The 26,365-nt window shown below is 40.9% G+C and overlaps 1 protein-coding gene and 1 pseudogene across 1 annotated transcript; one reads left to right on the top strand and one right to left on the bottom strand.

Annotated features, from left to right (window-relative positions):
- Window positions 1-13,068: 13,068 nt before the first annotated feature.
- Window positions 13,069-17,517, top strand: foxe1 (forkhead box E1). Its single transcript, XM_073048464.1, has one exon. It carries the CDS (start codon window positions 13,203-13,205, stop codon window positions 14,307-14,309), a length of 1,107 nt encoding a protein of 368 aa, XP_072904565.1. The 5' UTR covers window positions 13,069-13,202; the 3' UTR covers window positions 14,310-17,517.
- LOC140729793 (replication factor C subunit 3 pseudogene) lies at window positions 15,671-16,428 on the bottom strand (annotated as a pseudogene).
- Window positions 17,518-26,365: the final 8,848 nt, after the last annotated feature.

A 26,365-nucleotide genomic window follows, 5' to 3' on the forward strand; every position in this document is an offset into this window, starting at 1 on the left:
ATCTCACACGGGTAATGGACACCAGAAATGACACACTGAACAATGAACCATCCTCACATCAGCAGTAATTGCACAGAAGAAGAAATTAACTTAAATAGAAAAAGGGACGTGAAGTAATATAGGTAAGAAAGTGGACTGACAATGCAAGAGAAAACTGGAAACACTTTACTCAAAGAAATCACCTAAATCTCTACAATTGAGAAGGAAGAAAACCTATGAGGCATGACAAACAGAAATCCCACCCTACATTACAAACTAAACAGACAAAGAGAGCCCTGAGGCCCCTATGGGATTTAACATGATGGATGATTTACCAACTGCATTACAAATTGCCTCATTACTTTGATGCTGTACATATTCTTTGGGTGATTCACTGCCATTATATAAAATGCATGGTATATGCTGTTCAGTAAATCACAAAATTTAAAACTCTCATATAAATATGTTTTATATTACAAAGTGTGTATTTGAGGAGAACAATCACCAATGTAAAGTAGATCAAAATGTGATTGGTAAATATACTTACTAGCAATTTCCTCTTATATGTGCCCACTTTCCCCCCAGTAGCCACCCATAACTATGGTAATATATATGAGCAAATTAAACTAATATTATTGCTCATTATGTTTTTTGTAATTTTTTCATTTTTCAGACTTACAAGCATGTATTGTGTTTTCTTAATTGCTGTTGGTGAGCCACCTTCTATAGTCAATCTTCTATAGGTGTGTGGTGGAAAGAATATTTAATGGCTGGATCACAGCCTGGTATAGAAACACCAACGTCTCTGAACAGAAAATCCTACAAAATGTAGTGGATTTGGATGAGTTCATCAGGGGCAAAACCCTCCCAACTGTTGAGCACATCTATATGAAACACCAATGTAAGAAAGCAGCATCCGTCATCAGAGATACACGCCACCAAGATCATGCTCCCTTCTCGCTGCCGCATGCAAACAGCTACAAGGAGCCACAGGTGAGAGCTGAGCATTGGTGGGGACCAATAGATGACGAGTTACTCCAAGGACTGTGATAAGCCCCCCATCTAGAGGTGCTACCCCTTCCATGCACCCCATGCACCAACACTGCAGATACCCAAATGCACACAAACAACAAATTTAAATCAGCATTTTCTGGTCTTCTAATTAACTGTGGTGTTTTCCAATTAACTTGGTTTATAGTTCTTAGGAACCCATTGTACTGAGCTTAATTTTAGATTTAATCTAGAGTTCAAATTTGCATCCAAAGACTGGTAGTTGAAGTCAATAGCTGAAGTTATTTACAATATGTGCTAACCCCTAAAAATGCTCCAACAGTCCATCCTCTTAGCCCTCATTGTTGTTAGGTCGCATCTGGAATTTCCAGTTGGCGGATGATTTTCCTCCATGCCGCTCTGTCCCGACACTTGACCACAACATAGCTAGTCTTGTCCAGCTTGGTCCAATCCTTGATGTTATCCAGCCATGTTGTACTTTGCCTTCCTCTTCCTTTCTTTCCCTCCACCTTTCCATATGGCAAGTCCGACAAGATGTTATCTCTCCACGTTACGTGTCCACAAAAAGCAACTTTTAACTTCATGATCTTCTCTAGCAATGTCCGTGGTCTATTAACTTCAGACAAAACCCTCTCATTTGAAACTTTCTCTACCCAGCTAATCTTCAACATTCATCAATAGCACCACATTTCAAAAGCATTAATTTGTTTCATGTCATCCTTCCTCAGGGTCCATGTTTCTGATCCATACCTCAGTACTGACCATACATAACACTCGAGGAAGCGGATTCTACTTTGGATATCTACCTTCAGACTGCATAGTAGATCTTTTAGCTTCATGAACTGGGTCTTAGCCATACCTATTCTCCTTCTGATCTCAACTTCACATCTCCCGTCATCTGTCAGACAACTGCCAAGATATTCAAACTTCTGCACCTGTTCAATAACTATCCTCCTGGACAATATAATTTGTTCCAGGAAAGACCAACATTAAGGAGGGTCTACTCAAATAGGGCAGCAAAAAAACTGCTTCAGAACTCCCCCCAATGACTTTATGTACACCTACATCTAACCTATCATTTCTAATGGCTACCTACAAGAAAGATTGTTCCAGAAATTTGAACAACAGTCTTTAAAAATGCAGCTTCATCAGTATGCCTGGTGTCACCTTCCCTGCTGGTCATTTGTAGCTTAATCACATACCTTGTCTTCACTCCTTCATTCTCTGATAGCTAAAACTCTCTCTTTCCAGGGGCACCAGCAGGGTAAATGTATCAGGCCCACAGGCCCTCTTATCGATGTACAGGAAGGGGTTGGGGTGGTCTCTGTTTGAATGACCGCAAGGACCTCTCCCTCGTGGCACCTCCTTCTGGACTGTCCAGTTGATCACTGGCCCAATTGCTGAAAGGGCCCAGCTCATTTCCATTCACTCCCCATTCAGACTGGGGATGCCTGCCTTCAGATGCCATGTGCAATCTTTCTCAGTTTGCCATGCCATCAAAGTTGTGGAACCTGATGTCTCTGTGGTAACTTAAATCCTTCCCCACATCTATTTTCCCCCAATATCTTTTCTATTCTATGCTATCCAACTAATCATCTACATCCAGCAACCAGACTTCGTTACTGAGTACCAAAACCATTACACTCTAACATGCTATTCACGGGTTTCAGTCACTCTCTCAGTGTCGTCTGTCCTTACGTTTGCTTTGGTCTGTTTCCATCAACCGTGATCGGGTCTAGTGTGGCTGGCTGGTGATTATCTCTTAGGTTCTCTGTAATTGCATGGTTACTGGATACATTGATCTCCCATTCTGTGTGTGGGGGCAACAAGAAGATGAGTCATACGGTTCAACCTGAGTCCCGTGTTTCCACTGGCTGCCTTGATGAGTCTGCACACAGACATAAGTGTCATTTGTTGACAGTTCCATCTGTGGTCCTACCCATCCGGGAGCAAACGCAGCCTTTTCCGTCAGCACCCTCACTATGACTTGGTCACTCAGCTGTGGGAGGACTATCTCCTTCCTCCCCCACCCCTGGCTCTCCCTGGTCAGCGATGTGCTGCTGTTGTTTTGCCTGGACCTTTGGCACTTTTCCCTGATTACAATGGTCCTTCACATCTCCATGTAGTCTTACTGAATTGGCAGCTTCTGTGCACATGTAATTTCTGTTGCTTCTTGATCTGCTGCTACCCTCCTCGTGCTGGTGTCTGCCCACTCGTTCCCTTTCTGCTCCTTACTGTCCCCTTTCTGGTGAGTCTTTACTGTAATCACCTCAGTCAGCTGCACTACTTAAAATAGCTCCTGACTGTGCTTGGTCTCTTCCCTTGGGACATCCTGACATGATTCCCACACATCACCATCTCTCCTCGCTGACTGGAGCTGCTGCCTCTCTGTGGGCCAGGTTAGCTCCTTTGCAGGTCACACATCTTCACTATTCCTGTCTTGTCCATGTTATTTCTCCTTTTCCTGAGTCTATGCTCACACTTGCCTTACTCAGTGTGTCTTTTCCCAGAATAGTACCTTCATTGTTTGAGCACACCCAGAAATCCATAGGAAGCTGTACTCCCTCAATCTTAAATACCTAGGGTAACCTCTCCAACTTCATTGTTTCACCTCCTGCACTGGTAATGTAAATCGCCTCTGCAGTCATGGACCAGTTATCTCAACCTGGACGAGTAATGGCAGAGCATTCTGTAGAAGATCCCCCAAGCAGCGACTGTAGCAATAGTGGAGGGAACAAATGTTCAGGATGGTGAATGGGTTATCAGTCATGTGAGCTTCATTTCTCTTTCCGCAGATTCTGCCTGACTTGCTGCATGTTATGAACACTTTCTGCTTTTATTACAGTGGATTTTGTCCTGGATGCTGCCAAGCTTCTTAAGTGCTGTTAGGTTTGCAGTTATGCAAGCAGGTGGGAGAAATTCCTTCATTTCCTCACACACGTTGCGGATGATAAAAAGGCTTTAGACTGAAGTTTAGAGGGTCAGTGTCAGGAAGTGAGCCACTTGCTGCAGATTACCCAGCTACGCACCTCCACTCAAGTCAAAATATTTATGTGGCTGGTTTAGCTGAGTTTCTGGTTGATGGTGACCTTGAGGATACTGATGCTGGCAGATTTATATTTCCATTGAATTTCAAGTTTAGGTAGCTAGACTCTTGCTGAAGATGGTTATTGCTTGGCACATTATTCACCGAGGAGTTGTGAACAGAACTGAAACGGAATAATCATTAGCTTTTATTCCCACTTCTTATAATCATGATGGAGCGAAGTTCATTGATGAACCAGCACAGCTCAAGATAACACAACCTATATGTCTTGCTTTTATTATTTAAAGCAAGAGATGTTTAAAAGTCAGAAACCACACTGCTCTGGGCTTCTCTACACTGTGGATTTGGAGGAAGAAGAAAAGGTTTTAATTTTCTATTTTCAGCATCCATCATGTCTTGCTTTGTTGAAAATATTGTGTTAGTTTTATTTTATAAAACTGCATTCCTGAATAATTGAGACTCTTTATGACTGACAGCTAAAACACAATAGGAGGAGTTGATTCAATGTAAAAAAAATTACCTCATTTGAAAAAAAATCAGACAAGTATAATTGGCAGTAAAAGTGCAATTATACCCTGTGAACATGAAATAATATTGCAGCAGGGGATCTGGTTAATAGCAACTATCTTTGTCATTAACTAAATGCAGAATGAGTTTATTACATTCCAGTTTTTGACAATTTATTATGAAATGCTGGTAAGATGTTTATTTTACAACTGTTATTAAAAGCTGTTAACCTAACAGTGTGGTTGAGATCTATTTGTAGTGTACACCACAAAAATTAACAACAAATTTTGATCATTTATATGAGCGTTCTAGGATTAGAGGACTTGTAATTAATTCCCTGCAGTTTGATATGGCTATAAAAATACATTGTTAAAGTTTTCTGTGGGAAATCTGCCTGGAATTGTAATATGATCTCTTTATCTTGAAAAAAATATTCACCAATATGCCTATAAAATGCAATGCAATCCTACAGCATACAAAAATAAATTACTGTCATAGTAACATAATGTCATAAAGTGAAACAACACAAAAAAATGGCCCTTTGCCCACAGTATCAGTGCCAACCATTAGCCAATCATTTACATTAATCCTATATTGATGCCAATTTTCTTCACCCCACGTTCTAATCAACTCAATTGCATTAGGGGCAATTTATAATGGCCGAACAACCCACCAACCTTCAAGGATTTGGAATTTGGGAGGAAACCAGAGGATCCAGGTAGAACCCTCCAAATCACAGGAAGTTCACGGAGAGAACACCCAAAGTCAGGATTGAACGAAGATGTCTGACACTGTGAGACAGCAGCTGTATTCGCTGTGTCACTGTGCTGTTTGATAATCAATCACCTTCTCCTTCTCTCTGTAATCCCCTCTTCCCAGTTTCAACTAGTCCCGTTTGCAGTTCAATGGATTTTGATAGCCCCTTTCATGTTTCTGCTCAGCTACATTCAAGATATTTTATATCCTCCCTACAGGAATGAGATTAGTCTTCAAATTGAATTGTTCTTCCCAGACCTCAACACTGTGGAACCTTCTTCTCTTCACCCTACAATGTTCAATTGCTCTTCAGTTTCAAATCTAATTTTGGGGCTTCCTCTATTTTCTGATAAATAAAATGTTGGTTCATCAGATATACTGTCACAAAGCTGAAGTACCTAACCCTTGTGCAGCAGGACCTACAAAATACTCAAGGTTTTTTGTAAATATTACTTTTGACATCCATCAACCACAACACTACCCTGTGAATGAAATATTATTGTGTAATATTTAAGTATACCTGTAAAATACATTATTTGCAGTATTTGTATCTGAAAGGAACTCAAAACCAAACATATGAATTTACTAGGAAGAGAAACATTATTATTTCATTTTGAGAACATGTTCTAAATGTCTCCCTCCACAGCTGCTGCCTGGCCCACTGAGGTCCTCCAGCATCTTGTTTATTGTTCTAAATGTTAAACTACTTGTTTGTAAGAAAATGCTTTTTAGGAAAGACTTCATAACATCAAGAGCTGCTGCAGATAATGTATATGGCAATGAGGAGGCATACAGGAGTGAGGTAGATCTGCTGTTTGAGTAATGTCACAACAACAGTCTCACACTCAACACCAGCAACATCAAGGAATTGATTGTTGACTTCAGGAAGGGGAAGTTGGGAGAATGCACACCAATCCTCACTGAGGGCTCAGTGAGCACTTTCGTTTTCCTGGGCATCAGCATCTCAGAGGGTGTATCCTTGGCCCAATACATTGATATAATCTTGAAGAAGGCATGCTAATGGCTCTGCATCATTTGGAGTTTGAAGAAATTTGGTATGTCACCAAAAACTCTTGCAAATTTCTGCAGATGTGAGGTGACAAGCATTCTGACTGGTTGCATCTCCACCAGGCATGGATTGCAAGAGACTGCAAAGGGTTGTCTATTCGGAATCATGAGATGCTGCAGATGGTGGAAATCCAAAACTGCGCACACAGAATGCTGGAGGAACTCAGTCGGTAGGGCAGCATCTATGGAGGGTCCCTTTATCAGGTCAGGAAAGAAAGGGGCAGAAGTCAGAATAATAAGGTGGGGGAGGGGATTGAAGCTGGCAGGTGATAGGTGAGACAAGGTGAGGGCGAAAGGTTAATGAAGTGAGAAACTGGAAGGTGATTGGTGGAGGAGGTGAAGGGCTGAAGAAGAAGGAATCTGATAGGAGAGGAGAGCCGATCATAAGAGAAAGGGAAGGAGGAGAACAACCAGAGGGATGGCAAGGGCAAGGGAATGGGAGCCAGAATGGGGATAGAAAAAGAGGGAAGAGGGAGGAGGAAGAAATTACTGGAAGTTTGAGAAATCGATATTCTTGCCATCAGATTGGAAGCTACTCAGACGGAATATGAGGTATTACTCCTCCAACCTGACAGTGCCCTCACTGCGACCGCAGAGGAGTCCATGGACCAAGCTGTCGGGATAGGAATGGGAAATAGAATTAAAATATGTTGTCACCGGAAATCCCGCCTGTTGTTGCGGACGGAGTGAAGGTGCTCAACCAAGCGGTCTCCCGGTCTATGTCGGATCTCACCATTGCCGAGAAGGCAGCACCGGGGACACCGGGCACATAGATGACCCAGACCCGAAAGGACAGTCTGCGGCCCTGAATGGTGGTGGTGGGGGTGGTGGGGTGTAGGGGCAGGGGTAGCACTTGACATGGCTGCAGAGGCAAGTGCCAGCAGGGAAATCCATGGGAAAGGACGAGTGGACAAGGGAGTCACGTAGAGGGATATCCCTCCAGAAAGCGGAGAGGGAGGGGATTGGGTAGGGAAAGGTGTGCTTTGTGGCAGGCTCTCGTTGGATACAGCGGAAGCGACGGGAAATAATGTGCTGGATGCGGAGAGTCGTGAGGTGATATGCAAGGGCAAGGAGAACTCTGTCCCTGTTGTTAGAGGGGAAATAGGGCGAGGGCAGATGCGGTAGAGATGCAGCCCCAGGGAACCCCAGTTCTTTGGAGAAGGGCAGCATCTCACATATGCTGGAATGGAAAGCCTCACCCTGAGAACAAATGCGGCAAACAGAGAAACAGGAATACCATTTTTATTGCAGAATCAGCCAGCTCCATCACGGGCTCAACCCTTCCCGCCATTGAGGACATCTTCAAGGGGTGCATCATTAAGGACCCTCATCTTCCGGGATATGCTTTCTTCCCGTAACTATCATCGGCAAGAAGGTACGGGAGCCTAGAAAACCGCACTCAGCCGTTTCGGAGCAGCTTCTTCCCCTCTGCCATCAGATCTCTGATGACCCATGAACCATGAAAACTACCTCCCTATTCGTCATTTCCACGACAGTATCTAGTTTTGCAAATTACGGTTTTCTTATGTCTGCAACTACACAACAAATTTGATGACTTACGTCAGTGATAATAAACCTGAGTGTGATTTGGAAGGAATGCTATCAATTGAGTTGGCATTAGTGCTTCTTCTGTAACTTCCTGAAGTCAAATAAAATTTGGCGCTTCGCAGAGAAGCGGTAATCACAACGAGCTGAAGAAGGAACATTTGACCGCAATACCAAAATCATCCAACGGATTTGAATCGATTTACCGTTTGGAGTAAGATTTGCCCTGTGGCTAATCGTGAACCAATGATCTGCTGTGTCACTAAGTACTCTGAGCTTGCACGTTTCCAGGTCTCCTCCGTAGAGACAGTTGTTTTGATGATGTGTGTTCAGAAGACTATCGAATCGCTTCTGGTTTACAATCTGTCCAAAGAGATAAAATTTCTCGCGGAGTTACAATATGACAGTGTAGAGTAAACCCGAATAATACCGGATAGTATTTGGATTAATATTACTTTACTAACCAATTTGAAACCAACATAGTTGATAATAAGTTGTCTCAATTTTATAAAGCAATGTCGATTTGAACTAACGTTTAGTGCAGGTTGTTTGCTGAAGTGGGCTTTCTCTTTCTTCCCGGTTTTCTTCCCAATAAAGACATTTTTTCGTTCCTTGGTATTGCGTATTGGCTACTTTAAAAAGAGATGTTAACGGTGGGGCAATCTTAGAAAACGATGTTGAAAATGGGAAATGGTTAGGTCGGAATTAAAATATTTGGAGGTCTCGTGATTTTAGATATAATACCACTAAAGTCGAGTAAATTCGATTGTGCTGATTTTAACATACGCATCTGCAAACGTGGTAAAGCGGATTCAAAATTCAATTTCACAAAAAAATATTTAATGCGATCCTTATTCATTGATAATCGTTGATAATATAAAATCCGTACGTCGAACGACTTGGCGTAACAATGCAGCAAAGAGAGTAATTGATGTTCAATAAAATTCAGTCTGAATTTTAAATGGTTAAATGGTAACTTAACATAGACCTTTTGTTTACGTCCGAAAAAAAATTGTGGTGCAATTTTAAAACGAAGAGCTTAAAATGTCAGTTCAAGTTCTTGCGATTTCTGGAGTAGGACATGTTTAGCAGAGAAAGTTACCTGTTCTTTAAAAAAGCTGTTTGTACCCAACAGACCCGACTCTGGCGGACCCACATTAACCCCGTGGACTCTGGGGGCCCGGGTCTTTTCCACCTACATCGCCACCTCCCACTCAGCACTGATCTTCCAAAAGAAAAGGTTTTGTGGAAAGGGGTCGACTTTCTGGCGAACCCTTAGCTCCTCATACAACATCTCCTTCTAACTGGCAAGTTGAACAACATTGTATTCTATGCTCTATTTTGTGCCGTTTGTAAAGGCTAGTTTTACATCTGATATCTCTTGTCATTTCCCACTCCCCAGTTAGTAAAAACCGTGAATGTTCCCTAAACAGTGGGATTGCTCTCATCACCACTTGGAGATGACCCTATCTACCTTCACCAGAGCCGCCTCACCACATTCCTGGTAAAGTTTTGACATGTTTATTGAATTATATTATTGGGTTAAAGTAAGAATGCCATGCAAAATTGATGCGTTTTCTGATGAGCGGTTTCCTTTTTTTGTGATTAAGATATCATGTTTATATGAACAGTATTAAAATCATTTATTAGCATTATGTGGCATTATTTCAAATCCATTCAAGTAGCTTGTCATAGCGACGATAATGAAAGTTACAGGCTGATGTAAAGTTTAAAATGAGAGCAGGATGCTTTCTAATCTCCTTTGACAAAAAAAAGTCTCTTTGACTGAATTTTGCTGAAAACGCAGATCGAGCGGATTAGGTGTATTTACATAGATTAGTGTCTGCAGGTGAAGAGGACGGAGTGCAAAGGTGTTGGTCGAAAGAAGCAAGGAAGGGTCTTCAGCTGAACAAACAACGGCTTCTTCCGGGAAAACTTAGGAACTATGTTGACAGAACAAATGTGAGCGTCTTTTATTATCATGGTCCACACCATTTAATCCCCATTTTATTCCCCAGAATTGTTCATTGGGCGCGCAAATTCCTTTTCCTCGGTGTCGCCTGCCGGTCCTTTCTATTTTCAATCCGGTGTATAGACGATTGGTCTGGAATCGTTTTCCTTTATTTCCAGTTTCTTGTTGATTTTCCATTGTGGGAATATTCAACGGAGAGTTCGTCCTGTGGCTGAGCCTTCAAAAACAGACAGATCCACAAAGCATGCCCTTAATTTTAAACGAATTATTTTCAACTATATACGAGTTTTAAACAGTATTAGTTATCCAAAAGTTCGGACATTACCTTGTTCTGTAAACGCATATCTCAAGGATCAAAGTTCAGTAGATTCCGCGCGCGCGCGCGCGCGTGTGTGTGTGTGTGTGTGTGTGTGATTCCTGTTCACTTCGCGTGTAAACGATGCATTTCACTGTATGTTTCAATGTGCATGTAACAAAACTAATCTTATTTTGTCTTTAAAAATCTTAAAGCCAATTGGTTCCAAAATCAAAAACATCAAAACGTGAATTCGGTATCCATCATCTTCATGCCAGGCTCTCTCTACAGATTCAGGATGATTTGCTTCCACTCGAGCGTTCGGGCTCCAAGGCGGCTACCGAGGCCGATGAGGGGACAACATAGACCAAGCAAAAGTCAAGCGTCAGCCCTCAATTTTCAATTTCACATTCTACATTGTGAGTGGCCTTGGGCTAGGAATTCCCAAGTGTTCAGATCCAGATTACTTTATTTTGTTGTTATTAAACCAGGCTGCAATGAAATTCCTTGTTCCCCGGAATCACAAAGACGACAAAATCTGCAGATGCTAATAATTCAAGCAACACACACAAAATGCTGGAGGAAGTCAGCGGGTCAGGCAGCATCTATGGAAAAGAGTAAACAGTCGACGTTTCGGGCCGAGGCCTGGATCTTGGCCCGAAATGTCGACTGTGTACACTTTCCCATAGATGCTGCCTGACCTACTGAGTTCCTCCAGCATTTTGTGTGTGTGGCTCGGAAAATCAACTGTCTACAATGGTAATGATGAATACGGCGACGTTTACAAAGCAGTGGAACGGTCCATATAGTGCACCTGATACGGTCCTCTCCACCTGGTATCATCTTCCTCTAAGAGATATTCGGATAGACAATCTACGGGCCTGGGTTTGGACCTGCCAACACTTAGCTGAGTGTAATGGGAGCCTCAATGTTGGATGTTGGACATTGACACTGGATTGTTTGCCCTTCCCAGTGAATTGGGGGAGGGGGGAGCAGCATTTGAGATGTATTCCCATTGCCTTGGGAGTCTGCTGCAGGTAATCTAGATCTCAGAATTATGTAGGAGGACAAAGATTACTGCTGCTGGTAGACCATGAGGTTGATCCCAAATGTGAGGTTTTCATCTTCAGAAGCAAATTTCATTATCAATCTCTTGACTTCATTGAGAGAGGCTTTTGATAGTGGAAAGTGTTTCAGAATTTCCAGAGCCCCATCTGGAATCTCTGTGATGCAGAGTGTACAGTGGAGGTAGATCAGTCTTTATGGGTGCATCGTTTATTGAGGAAACATGAGCGGAATGGTCGTTGCAACACAAACAATACCTATTGGCTCGATGGCAGCGTTAATATGTTGGTTTGAAGCACAAAGTAAACAACTAACTGCGTTCTACTTCCTGCGTATATTTTTTATGAATAAAATTTCTTACATTTGGAGACAGATTATGGAGGGACTTTGCATATTGCTGTGCGCGATATTCTGTTTACTCCGAGGTGAAGCTCTCAGTCGTCATTGACATCACTGAAGTACAGGAGGAGAAAGGTCTTACACTGGGAGTCGCAAAAGACAGTAAAGACTTATCATTAACGAAAACTGTCCTAAGGTTTCACAACCGCAAATGTGGTCAAGTAAGCTATTGCCCGGAATGTTTTTTTTTAAATCACTGGACAATATTTCAAAATTAAACCGCGCTATTTTTAGGTAAAGCGACTCAATACACAGCTATCATCGGGCTGGCCGAAACCCAGGACTCGGCCCGAAACATCGACTGTACTTTCTCCCATTGATACTGTCTGGCCTACCGAGTTCCTTCAGCATTTTGTGTGTGTGTTTCCAGCATCTGCAGATTTTCTCTTGTATGTACTTAAATCATATGACAATAAACTGAACTTTGATTTCTAATTATTTAAATTGTCCTGTAATCAAATAGAAGTGTCCCTATCTGCCCATTTATTTAAAGATATTTATTTTAACTATTCTAAAAATATATGCAATTGAACATAAAAGTTCTAACAACAGCGATAATTTGCAGTTTTCCTTTCGAAGATCAGTTTGAACTATTGAGACAGAGACAGAATTAATGAGACTGAATGTCCGTCTGGCTAGTGGCGACTCGGAGGGAACTGTTCATTTAGTACCATATGGTTTTTACCGTTGTCAGTCTGTCTCTTCATATATAAATGTAGACTGACATTCCGCCTGATCGAAGATTTACACATAAATACATTGCTACAGGCATAAAGGTAGTGATCAATATTAAGACTCGGTGGCATTACATTGAAGCCTAGTGCACGAGCGTAATGTTTATCTTCAAGCAACATCACTAATAGGCAAACTATCGTTGCATTATCATTTTGCTGACTACACGTTTGCTATCCTGCAAGGTCAACTGATTCATTGACCCCCATATAGACACGCGCGTTTCGAAATCGTAAGTTTAAAGTATATCCACTAAACGAGGGGAAGACGCCAACAAAGTGAAGCCAACTAGTTGACTGGATGCTGCCAGGTATAAGACTGTAGGCGCAATACATTATGCTGCTGGAGGAATTCAGCCGGTCGAGCAGCATAGGTGAGGGTGGGGTGTGGTGGTTAGGAATTGTCGACGTTTTGATCCGAAATACTGACATTTTATTCCCCTGACAGATATTGCCCGAACCACTGAGACCCTCCCGCAGATTGTAGCGTCTGATTCCAGCTTCTGCATTCTCTTGTGTCTCTGTAGAGGGGCATCTGTAGAGGATATCTTGCAGAAATATTATTTTTAATATCTCATTAATGCTTAAATGTCTGAATCTGTAAACCTCATAGCTTCTTCCTTCATTCGGCAAGTGTGGAAATGTGCCTATTTAAATAGGGAGCGCTGTCCTGCAGTGGGAGTGACTGCCTGGTGCCTGCGAGAAGCGCGCACGTCACCAGAGACTTGCTGCTCGAGTCAGGAGGGAAGGTTTCCGAGGCACATTCCTCCCTCTCCTTTCCGACTTCAACCTGCCCTCTGCCAATGCGACTGCCTTGATGGTGCAGGAATGACTGCCGAGAGCCAGCGGCCACCTTCCGAGGAGTCGTGCTGTGTGTGGACTAGGAACCAGGTGGAAGTGAAGGTGGAGAAGGAGCCGGTGGCGCAAAGCCATGCAGAGCTTCGGCGCGGAAGGAGGCGCAAGCGGCCTCTCCAGCGGGACAAACCTCCTTACAGCTACATCGCCCTTATCGCCATGGCGATCGCCAGTTCCCTGGACAGAAAGCTCACCTTGGGTGGAATCTACAGGTTCATCACAGAACGATTCCCCTTCTACCGGGAAAACTCCAAGAAATGGCAGAACTCCATCAGGCACAACCTTACCCTCAATGACTGTTTTGTCAAGGTTCCCCGTGAGCCAGGACGACCTGGGAAGGGAAACTATTGGACACTCGACCCAGCTGCCGATGACATGTTCGAGAGTGGCAGCTTCTTACGAAGGCGTAAGAGATTCAAGAGGTCGGATATCTCCACTTACTCTGCCTTCATGCAAGAATCGAACGCCTTCAGTCCGGTACAAGCAAGCAGACCTTACTCAAGACCGCTATATGCCAACATGGGTATCAGCTCCAACTATTCCCCGGCCCTCCCGACATACCCTACTGCCCATTATCCATCCTCACCCTCCGCCTTCAGCAATAGCCAGCCACGGATATACAATCTCAGCAACGTGACGGAGCACCACGGTCCTGGGACAGAGCTGGCCCTCCGCACCGCCAGTCCGTTTCTTTCGGAGTTGGGTCCTAGTTATACCAATATTGGAATGAGTTCCTACCATCCTCAGACCTGCAACGGGCCCATGCTTCCCAGAAATTCTAGCGGCGATTCCTACCCTTACACCAGGTCCAACTCACATCTCCAAATGGATCAGTCTGCTTGTTGTCTCACCAATAACCAAGCGTATGACACCTCTGGCCGCTTCCCTATCCCTACCTCCTCCGTAAGTAATGAGCCAATGGGCCCCTTTGGAATAATTTCTTCTGGACAGTTCACATCACTCCGACAGTATAACAGCAGCGGACAGATCAATTGTCCCAGCACTTACTTTAATCATCCGTCTTACTATACAAAAGTCGACGGGCTCCGACCTTCCGCTGAAAGCTATAACAAACTTTAGACCATTCCCCGACAACTACTATGGAAGTAGGCTTAAACTGTCTGGGCGTTCGAGTGAAATCGACAGAACATAATTCAGTTGTCCAGCTCACGAATATTTGATTTTTTTTTTGGTTACAACATGCTCGTTGCTGTACAGTTTAAATATTTGTATTTTATGAACTTACCTGTACAATTCTTACTCTGAGTTTATTCTTAAAAAAAATATAATGACATTGTTTCTTCTATGGAATTGATGGTGATTTCAAGTTACTGGGGCACAATCCTTTCAGGAAAAGGGGGTGATAATTCCCAAAACTTCGAAGTGCGTCATGTTAGTTTTATATATAGGCGTTTAATAATTTCGAAATGTAGTATCAGTCCTGCTTGCACAAATTAGACCCCACGCTCATAAGGAGAAAAAAAATAATCAAAAGAAATCGAGATAAACATGCTGATGTAATCAAAGTAAGGTTTGTGCTCCAATTCCTTAGATTAAAGCTATCACCACATCCCTGCGTTTAACTTCAACAAATCAAAATGTCAGTCGGGAAAATCGGTGCGGTATGGACAACTAACGTTTCGAAGACTTTTGGACAAAGGTTGGAAAATAAATCAGGATATTTTAATATACTGTAATTACTTTGAATGCTGTGGGTTAATTATAAATCTAACAGATTTTACCCAAGTGCCGCGCCGTTTTTGGTGTCAGTGTCTGTGCCGGGAATGTTGGCTGCTGCATTGATAGGAATTGCATAAAGTATCAAGTTTCCCGTACACCCATTTTCACACAACTGCACGTGGATAAAGAAACTGATTCACCCCATTATTAGCATGATTTAAGGACAATGATCACAGTGTCTAATTTATTTACTACCTGGACTTCGCGAGTTTAACTCTGGTTAATAAAATAGAATGTGCAAGGACCACAGAGAAAATGCAAGTTTTGAGACGGGTTCATCTCTCCGGGATTAATTTTGAGTTTTGAAAGGATTTTAGTATTTTGATGTCAAATCTATTGGATGTCATCCCAGTTCTGGCTGGAGTAGCTTAATGTGAAAGTGATTGACTAAAATGTAACTACCAGCCTCAGTATTCCACATTCTTTTGATTCAGGTATTTGGGCTGGAAAATTAGAGATGATTAATAATATCAGCGACCGGCAACTTAACACAAGACACGTAATATGTGCGGTGTTTATCCGAAAACTCACTGTTTGGAGATGCTTTCATACAAGTTAATGCAACGGAAGTAATGTGCATTCATTTACTCAGTCCAGAAGTTGCAGAATATATAAAGATTAGCATTTAAACAATGCTGAAGTACAACTAGTTAATTACTTGAATTTGTCCTGTTGTAGGAAACATTGCTGCCAAACTATGCCTAGCAAGCTTCTAGAAAAGAAAATTTACCAAATTTAGTGATACCTATCAAGGAATGGATATAGGTTGGATCATTGGTCACACACATAAGCAATGCTTTCCTCAGGTTCCGATCAAACTTTTCAGCAATGCTCCGAGCCAATTCCTGAGGAAGTATGAAACCTTCTTTATTGCCATCTCCACTTAGGACATGACAAATTTCCTCAATGCTAGGTGCAGAGACAACGGACCACAAGACATCGGCTACGAATAGGAGGAATAGCTTTTGATATTGAGCTACAGCTACATCTGCATGTGAACATGTACTTTTCCATTGTCCTCAATGCATGCTGGGCATTCTTTGTTAGTCTTTCAACTTCTGTTAGTATTACAACTTTGAAGTGTCTCTGTGTACTGGTCTCAAGTTGCTGAGACTGTGCCACTGTTTTAATTAGTTCTTGAATAACCACTCGGTCACTGTTCCCAGCATCACTTACATTCATTTCAAGGTGAAAGTTGCTTGCTATTGAGCTTATTTCCAGTTTCATTTTAGATGGTGTTGTAATTGTTTGATGTTCAATTCTTAGCTTCTCTGTCCCATAAAGCCCAAAAAGCAAACACATTATCCTGGTCTTCTTTCCTGAACCTGAACGCCCATATACCAGTAAATGAGGGAAATCGCCACACTGCACTAGATTTATGGAGCTAACTGGCCTGCTCCCTGTGACAGTTCAGTTTGCTCAGGGACGTCGGCCGGTTCTTGACCACCCAGAGACTCATGTCGATAACTTATCCAGCGTTTCCAAAGCTAAACGGCCAAACCTTCCCCACGCACTCCATTCTCCTTGGAGCGGCAGAGGATGGGAGGTGACCTGATAGAGGTGTATAAGATGATGAGAGGCATTGATCGTGTGGATAGTCAGAGTAAACACAAAGTACACTGCAGATGCTGTGGTCAAATCAAATAGAGGCTTTTTCCCAGGGCTGAAATGGCTAACAGGAGAGGGCACAGTTTTAAGGTGCTTAGGAGTAGGTACTGAGGAGATGTCAGGGGTAAGGTTTTTACACAGAGAGTGGTGAGTGCGTGGAATGGGCTGCCAGCGATGGTGGTGGAGGTGGATACAGTATGGCCTTTTAAGAGACTCCTGGATAGGTACCTGGAACTTAGAAAAATAGAGAGCTGTGGGTAACCCTGGGTAATTTCTAAAGTAGTACATGTTTGGCACAGCATTGTTGGCCAAAGCAGCTGTATTGTGCTGTAGGTTTTCTAGGTTTCTAGCTTCTGTTGGTCATGGGGAGAAATTTCGCTCTAAGAGAATCTAAAACAACACATCCTCAGTGCTGTAACATTCAAAACCTTGTAGGGTTCAGAGGTCTGATTGAACAGTGAACAGTAATTAGAATCCTACAAGCTTGATATTAGACTCATTGTTTCAGCATGTTAATTCCCTTAGACTGGGATCCTATTAAATCCATGGAGTGCATTCAAATACAACAATCTTTTTAGCTACTGAATATTTTCTATTTTCAATTTATGCTTATAGAGTTTAACTGGACTGCAAGGGTGAACTGTTTTCATGCCACAGACTGAATACTATTGACTGCATATTGCTACCAATACGTTATCTTCCTTATTATCTTTTGCAGAGCTGGTGTCAAGATTAATTTAATGAATTGAAATTAGGAAGGGACAGAAGGCCTGAATACAGTTAAATATTTATATATTTTATAAATTGCTGATTAAATTTATAGAGCATCAAAACTACTGACCAAAGTCTTATTCTGATTGAATACCAGAATACAGAAATGTTAATGTTAAAAAATTCCAAGTGTTTATAATACCTGTTTGTAATCAAGTGAAAATCTCTTTTAATGATTAAAACATGAAAATGGCTAATGACTTTGACTGAAATTTAAAATCGAGTTTATGGTCATGCATTGGGAAATTTACTTGCAGAGTCAGCACAGATATATTACACAACATCATATAAGCAGCAGTCACAAGAAAAACATAAAATAAATGTAAAGTGTGCTCAATTTTTTACAAGAAAGACCAATCAGATCAAAATCTATTTTAATGTGAAGTAAACAAAGTAATCACTTTGTTGCCAAACTGTAGTGGTTTGGCATTTGCTGGTTAGTTCAAGAACTGAATGGGTGAAGGAAAGTAGCTGTTCTTGAACCTTATGTCAAACTACTGAGCGATTGAGATACGGCTGGTACCTCTTAAATGAATATATCTGACATATTTTGAGGAAAATTCACTGAAGTACAATAAGGTTTAATTGCTGCACAATACTTTGCAATCTAAGAATATCCTAAATCCATTGTTTGTATTATCAATTGAATTACCATTACTCAGGTAAAATTTATAAGGATTCTATAACTACGTACCTACTAAGATGCATGCCAAGGCAAGACAAATAAAGTTGCAAGATGGATAAAATGGCTGTTGAAAAATCAAAATGTATCCACTGAACAAGATCGACATACTACCTCCGAGTTACAAATGCCTGACCTATGGACATCCCCTACATATGAACGAGTTAATGCTATTCATTATGATTCTGTAGAGGTGTAGTAACAATATTGAGCGACTTCTGTTTATTTTCTAGCTTATGGACAAAACAGACCTATAGATGTTTGTAAAAATGGAACTTGTTCATTACCCTGAGGGAATTTTCCAGTATCTATTTAGCTATTACTTATTTAGATAAGTTTCAACAATGTCCAATTATTTAAAAGTGGAAATTTGGCCTTTTCTGATATAAAACACTTTCAGGCATTAATAAGGCATCTTTCTTTCACATGAAAGATATGCATTTTCAACTCTGAGTTGGTGTTTTGACCATAAGTACTCACTTTCATGTTAAATTTACATGTTCCAATAAAAAGAAAGACTTCCATTTCTAATGTTTCTTTCACATCCTTAATTAATTTCTGGGCAATGAATGACCTGTACAAAAAGGATGGTTATATTGGAACTTGAGGGGACCAATGTCCCTGACAGCCAGTTTGCGAGAGTTGTTGGGGAGGGTTTAATCTAGTTTAGGAGGAAAATGGGAACCAGAGTGATAGGTCTGCGAATGGGACACTTGGTGTACATGTAGAAGCCACATGTAGAGAGATGATGAGGAAAGATAAGCAGTTGATAGGGAAAAATTTCAGTAACTGGGATGGGTTGAAGTGTGTCTATTTTAACTCAAGTATTAGGAACAAGGGTGATGAAATTAGAGCATGGGTCAGACTTGGCTGCCACAAAGATAGCAACGGCTGCTAGATGTTGCAGAGTTTAGATGTTTCAAAATGTACAGGAAGGGAGTTTTCCATAGACAACCCCCTTCATAGAAACAGAGAAACTAAGGAATAAATTGGGAGGCAGATTTTGGAAAGGTGCAAAATAAAACAAGGTCATTGTCACGAGTGACTTCAACCTCCCTAATATTGATTGGCACCTTATTACAGCAAAAAGTTTTAGTTGGTGCAGATTTTGGTAGGCATGTCCAGGGAGGATTCCTGACTCACTATGTAGACAAGCCAACTAGAGGAGACCCCATACTGGATCTGGTACTAGGCGATTAACCAGATCAGGTGACAGATCTCTCAGTGTGTAAGCAATTTGGAGAGAGTGACCACAATTTCCAGACCTTTAACAGACCCTTGGAGCAGATGGTAAGGGCCAGTATTTAACTGGGGGAGGGGGAATTATGATGCATAGTGCAGAAACTGAGCTCCACAGTATCGTAGTGGTTAAGATGACACTATTACTGCTTGGGGCATTGGAGTTCAGAGTTCAATTTAGACATCATCTGTAAGGAGTCTGTATGTCCTCCCTGTGGAATGTGTGAGTTGTTTTCTCCGGGTCCTGTGGTTTTCTTGCGCAGTGCAAAGGACATACCAGTTTGTAGATTAATTGGTCATTGTAACTTGTCTCATAATTAGGTTAGGACTATATCAGGGATTGCTGGGCAGTGTGGCTCAAAGGGCCAAGAGGGCCTATTCCATGCTATATCTCTAAATGAAAGTGAACTAAACTTGGGAACATAAATTGAGAAGGGATGCACTCAGGGAAATGCACAACAGAAATGTGAAGGTTGTTTAGAGAGATTTTGCATGGGGTTCTGGATAGGTTTGACCTACTAAGCCAGTGTAAAGATGGTAGAGTGAAGAATCCATGGATGACAGGAGATGTGAAACATCTAATCAAGAGGAAGAAAGAAACCTACTTAAAGTTTATGAAGCAATAATCAGAGTGTCCTCCAGAGGGTTACAATGTAGCCAGGAAGGAGCTGAAAAATGGGCTTGGGAGAGCTAAAAGGGGGCATGAGAAGGACTTGGTGAGTAGGATTAAGGAAAACCCCCAAGGCACTCTACACATATGTGAAGAACTGGAAGATGACTGAGGTAAGGGGCAGAAGAGGAAACAGTGCCTGGAGTCGGAGAAGGAAAGGGAGGTCCATTATGCATTCTTTGCTTCAGTATTCAACAGTGAATGGGGCCTCGATGCTTGTGAGGATAGTGTAAAGCAGGCTGTATGCTAAATGTCAACATTAAGAGAGAGGATGTAGTAGAAATCTTGAAAAAAATTAGGAAAGGTAAGTCCCCTTTGGCCAGACAGGATATACCACATGTTATTACGGGAAGGAAGGGAAGTGATTGCTGTGCCTTTGGCAATGATATTTGTGTCCTTCTGGCCAGGGAGTAGTACCAGATGATTGGAGGATGGCAAATGTTATTCCTTTGCTCAAAAAAGGGTGTAAGGAAAACCCTGTGAGTTATGGACCAGTGAGTGTTACTTCATTGGTGGACAAATTATTGGAAAAGCTTCTCAGAGACAAGATTTACAAGGATTTGAAGAAGCATTGTCTGATTAGGGATAGTTAGCATGGCTTTGTGAGAGGTAGGTCATGCCTCACGAATCTGATTGAATTATTCGAGGAATTGACAAAACACTGAAGGTAGAACAGTGGATGTGGTGTATGTGGATTTTAGTGTTTAATAAGGTTCCCCATGACAGGCTCATTCAAAAAGTCAGGAGGCATGGGATCCAGGGAAATTTTGCTGCATGGATTCAAAATCAGCTGGCCCATGAAAGACAGAGGGTGGTAGTAGATGGAGTGTATTCTCTTTAGAGGTCCGTGATCAGTGGGGTTCTAGCACCCCTGCCCTTTATGAGTTTTATTAAGACTTGCCCGAGAGTGGGTTAGTGATTTTGCAGATGACATGGAGGTTGGTAGAGTTGTGGGCAGTGTAAAGGTTGTCATAGGTTCCAGCAGGTTAGTGACGAGATGCAGGGCTATGCTGAGAAGTGGCAGGAGAATTCAACCTGGAAAAGTGTGATGATTCACTCTGGAAAGTCAAATTTGAAGGCAGAATACAGAGTTAATGAGAGGATTGTGCGAGGAACAGCTGGCTCTTGAGGTCCATGTCCATAGATCCCTCAAAGATGATGTGCTTGTTGTTAAGGTGGGTAAGAAGACATCTGGTATGTGGGCCTTTATTGGGGACTAAGTTCAAGAGCCAGGAGGTAATTTTGTAACTCTGTAAAACACTGGTCAGACCACACTTAGAATGTTCAGTTCTGGTCGCCTCATTCTACTGTAGAGTGGGTGCAGAGGAGATTTGCCAGGATGCTCCTGGATTATGGAGCATATGGCTTATGAGGATAGGCTGAGCAAGCTAGAGCTATTCCCTTTGAACAAAGAAGTGACTTGATGGAGGTGTACAGGATGATAATAGGTATAGATTGAATGGATAGCCAGAGAATTTTTCCTAGTGCAGAAACGGCTAAACTAAGGGGGCATAATTTTAAGGTAACTGGAGGAAAATATAGAGCGGATGTCAGAGGTAAGTTTTTTTTTTAAACAGAGCGGTGGGTGTGTGGAACACTGTGTCATGGGTGGTGGTAGAGGCAGGTATATTGGGGACATATGAAAAACTCTTAGATAGGCACATGGATGATAGAAAAATTGAGATCTATGCTGGAGGGAAGGGTTACATTGAGCTTAGAGTAGGTTATAAGGCCAGCACAGCATCGTAGGCTGCAGGGCCTGTATTGTGCTTTATGTTCTATGTAACTTTTCAGTTTTCCTATTAAGATGGCAGGATGAATTACATGTACACCCAACTTTATCTCACCACTACTTCTTCACAGTTCCAGTGTACTAAAATTGTCAAACTGTTTGCCCAACAATGGATGAGCAGATAATTCCTCTGATTAAATCTTGAAAGACCAAAACCATCAATTTTATTCCCAATGGATCAATCCCTCTGTGAAAATGTGTTTACAATTCTATCGTCATCTTTGACCTGTAGAACAATCTTCAAAGATCACCTATTTTCATATTTAACATCTCCCTGTCTCATATAACAACTTTCTTGTTTTTATACCTTACTATTCCACCACGGTCTTAAGCAATCTTTCTCATTATATCCTCCATAAACTTGACATCATCCAATTTGTTGCCCACATTCAATGTTGCATCAAATCTTGTTCACCAGTGGTCATCCTTCATTTGGTTCCCAATTAAGCAAAGCTAGTATTTTAAAAATTGGTGTCTTCCTTTTCAATTCTCTTTTTTTTAATCTCAAACTTACAAATCTCTATTATCTCCTTCCAGTCCATAAACCTCCCTCATCTTCTCTAAGTTTAGTCTTTTGACCTTTCCTATATTTAATTGTCCCACAATTGTTCATGGTGTCTTCAGGGGTGATGCACCATCAATAACTCTCGGAGACGTGAGGCGAGAGATAGGCTTTTATTAGCTGGAAGAAAGCACTGTCAGCAGCAAGAGACCATCACACAACATCCTAGAGACTGAGGGAGGAGCAGTGCCTCCAATCGCCTTTATACAGGGGTCTGTGGGAGGAGCCACAGGAGCAGTCAGCAGGGGTCTGTGGGAGGAGTCAGCAGGGGTCTGTGAGAGGAGTCAGCGGGGGTCTGTGGGAGGAGCCACGGGAACAGTCAGCGGGGGTCTGTGGGAGGAGTCACAGGAGCAGTCAGCAGGGGTCTGTGGGAGGAGCCACAGGAGCAGTCAGCAGGGGTCTGTGGGAGGAGCCACAGGAGCAGTCAGCAGGGGTCTGTGGGAGGAGCCACAGGAGCAGTCAGCAGGGGGGCGTGTCCAGACAGGTATACAGAGTTCACCACAAGAGGCCAAGGCCAAAACACAGGAATTCTTTCCATCTTCATCCAGCTTTAAGATGCACCTTAGATCTACCCTTTGATCAATTTCTCTGAATTGTCAACTTTAGAGTAAAACCATTAATTTTTGGTTGATAATACCACAGAGAACCACTTTAGGATGTTTTGCCTTATTGAAAGTACAATATCAATTGAAGTTACGTTGACGTTTTGTAACAGGGGAGCAATTGTCAGTGTGCGTTACCTTTAACATTGTCCTTGACTTTGAAAAGTGCTTTGTTTCACAAACAGATACACAGTGTTTTATTTCTAACCAAGCAGGTTGTGCAATGTTTAAGGGTTGAGGGCAAGGTAGATAAGGCTAACATATATTCTCCTTTCCAGTCTGATCTGGAGAACATAATGATGAGCCACTTTTTTTTTTAAACTTTTTTTTATTGTGGTTTCAAGTAGTTACAGAATAAAAGTGTATGAAAAAGAAAATGTGTGTTACCCATCCCCCTCCCCTTAACCCCTCCCCCCTAACATCCCTATGGAAAAAAAGAAGAAAGAAAGAAAAAAAAAAGGAATGCCTGGATATTGGAAGATCCCCACATGCTCCATGGAGTTCATAATAACTTTAGTATATATATTTATTTCTTTCCCCAAGTAACCAATTATTTCATCTTCTGAGCACCTATATATTTAATCCTATCTTTTGTAAATAAGGGCGCCAAATTTTCAAAAATGTTTCATATTTATCTCTTAAATTATAAGTAATTTTTTCAAGTGGAATACAGCCATAAATTTCTTTCTTCCAACGATCTGTACTTAAATATGTATCCGATTTCCAAGTAACTGCAATAGCCTTTTTGGCTACTGCCAATGCAATTTTTATAAATTCTTTCTGATATTTATTCAATTTGGATATTGGTTTTATCCCTTCAATATCACCTAGTAAAAGTAATATTGGATTATGTGGAAGTTGTATTCCAATAATTTGTTCCAATAAAACTCTTAAATTTGTCCAAAAAGGTTGAATTTTAGAACAAGACCAAGTAGAATGTAAAAATGTACCAATTTCTTGGTTACATCGGAAACACTGATCAGATAAATTTGGGTTTAATTTATTTATTTTTTGTGGTGTAATATATAATTGATGTAAAAAATTGTATTGCACTAATCTTAATCGGACGTTTATTGTATTTGTCATACTCTCAAGACATAGTCTTGACCAATTTTTTTCTTCAATTTTAATATTCAAGTCACTTTCCCATTTTTGTCTTGACTTATGGACTCCTTGTTTAATTGCCTGTTTTTGAATCAAATTATACATACAAGAGATAAATTTTTAAATTAAAGTTTCTATTTCATTGGATTTCGGTAATAACATTGTTTGACCTAATTTTTCTCTTAAATAAGCCCTTAGTTGAAAGTAACAAAAAAGAGTGTTGTTTGATACTTCATATTTATTCTTTAATTGATCGAATGACATTAATATACCTCCTTCAAAACAATCTCCTATATATCTAATCCCTTTTTGAAACCAATTATATAAAAGTTGATTATCCATTGTAAAAGGAATAAGTCTATTTTGAGTTAAAGATCTCTTTGCTAATAAGGATTTCTTTGTCTCATTGTCAACATTTATCTTATTCCATAAGTCAATCAAATGTTTTAATATAGGAGATTCTTTCTTTTCCCGTATCCATTTAGATTCCCATTTATATATAAAATCTTCTGGTGTGTTTTCTCCTATTTTATCTAGTTCTATTCTAATCCATGCCGGTTTATCTTTCTCAAAAAAAGATGCAATAAATCTAAGTTGATTTGCTTTATAATAATTCTTAAAATTTGGAAGTTGTAACTCTCCTAGCTCAAATTTCCATGTCAATTTTTCCAATGATATTCTTGACATCTTACCTTTCCAAAGAAACTTCCTCACATATTTATTTAGCTCTTGAAAAAACTTCTGGGGTAATTGTATTGGTAGTGATTGAAATAAGTATTGTAATCTAGGGAATATATTCATTTTTATGTTATTTACTCTACTTACTAATGTTATTGGTAATACCATCCATTTATCAAGATCTTCTTGAATTTTTTTCAATAGTGGTAAATAATTTAATTTGTATAAGTTCTTTATGTCATTATCAACTCTTATACCTAAATATTTTATACCATTTGCCGGCCATCTAAATTGGGTTATTAATCGACATTGACTATAATCTCCTTTAGTAAGAGGTAAAATTTCACTTTTATCCCAATTTATTTTATAACCTGATATTTTCCCATATTCTTCTAATCTATAGGATAATTTACGCAATGAGTGCAATGGGTTTGTTAGATAAAGCAGAACATCATCAGCAAATAAGTAAGTTAATCTTGTATTCTTCCTGATTAACTCTGAAACCCTTAATATCTGGGTCCATTCTAATCAATTCAGCTAATGGCGATGAGCCACTTCTTGAACCACTGCAGTCTGTGGGTTGAAGAAGCACTTTCAGTGGTTTAAATGAAAAAAAAACAGGCTGCTGGAGGTCAGGCAGCATATGTAGATGAAAAGAGACAGTTAATTTTTGGGTCTAAACCCTTCTATTAAACTGATGAAGGATCTCGACCTGAAATGTTGACTATCCATTTCCCTTCATCGTTGTTGAATTTCTTGAGCAGTTTGGTGTTTTTGCTCCAGATTCCAGTATCTACAGCCTCGTGCCTCCCACACATTGTCGTTTGGTTAGACAATTCCAGAAATTTGACATAGTAATCATGAAGGAATGTTGATGAACTTCCAAGTCATTGTGCTCTGCAGAAACTAAAAAAAACTGCAAATGCTGGAAATCTGAAATTGAAACAAAAAATGTCAGAAAATCTCAGCAGGTCAGGCAGCAAAGAGAAACCTAACATTTCAGATGAGAGCCCCTTCATCAGAATAGGGGAAGAGAGGAACAAATTAGTGTAGTGAAGGGCAGTGGGTAAAACAAGGCAGATTTCCACCACTTCTTTGATAGGATGAAAAATGTATATTACTTAAGGAGCTATTAAGTATCTTTGTCCCTATAATGTGTTACTCTTGTATAGTTCAGCCTATTAGGACATGCCCAACATACCAGAAGAGATAACAAAAAACCATGGAGTAGCAGACAAAGCTGAATGCAAATAGAATGAAAGAATGAGTTAGCTAAAGGAGGGGAATTTGATATTGAGCCCTGCAGGCTGCATTTCTGTCTAGACAAAAGATGGGAAGTTGTCTCTCAAGCTTGTTTTAGGTCTTAGCGTAACAGTGCAGGAGGCACCTGACAGCAAGGTCAGAGTGGGAGTGTGCTGGTGAATTAAATCGGCAGGCAGCTGAAAACTCAAGACACACTTCTGTTGGCTGTGCAGGTGCTTCTCCAAGTTTAATATGAGTTGGACGAGGAAATGGATGTGGTGATGCTCCCATGTATCTGCTGCCCTTGTCCTTCTAGACAGTAGAAGTTGCTGGTTCCAAAGGTGCATTTGAAATTGTGCCCCATTGACTAAATTCCAATTTATTAAAATAGTTCCAACATATCTCAAGTTGCTTTTTTAAAGGCGTAAGCTGCCTACTGAATTTAT

This window comes from Hemitrygon akajei, chromosome 6 (genome assembly GCF_048418815.1).
Source record: "Hemitrygon akajei chromosome 6, sHemAka1.3, whole genome shotgun sequence".
NCBI classification, from domain to species: domain Eukaryota; kingdom Metazoa; phylum Chordata; class Chondrichthyes; order Myliobatiformes; family Dasyatidae; genus Hemitrygon; species Hemitrygon akajei.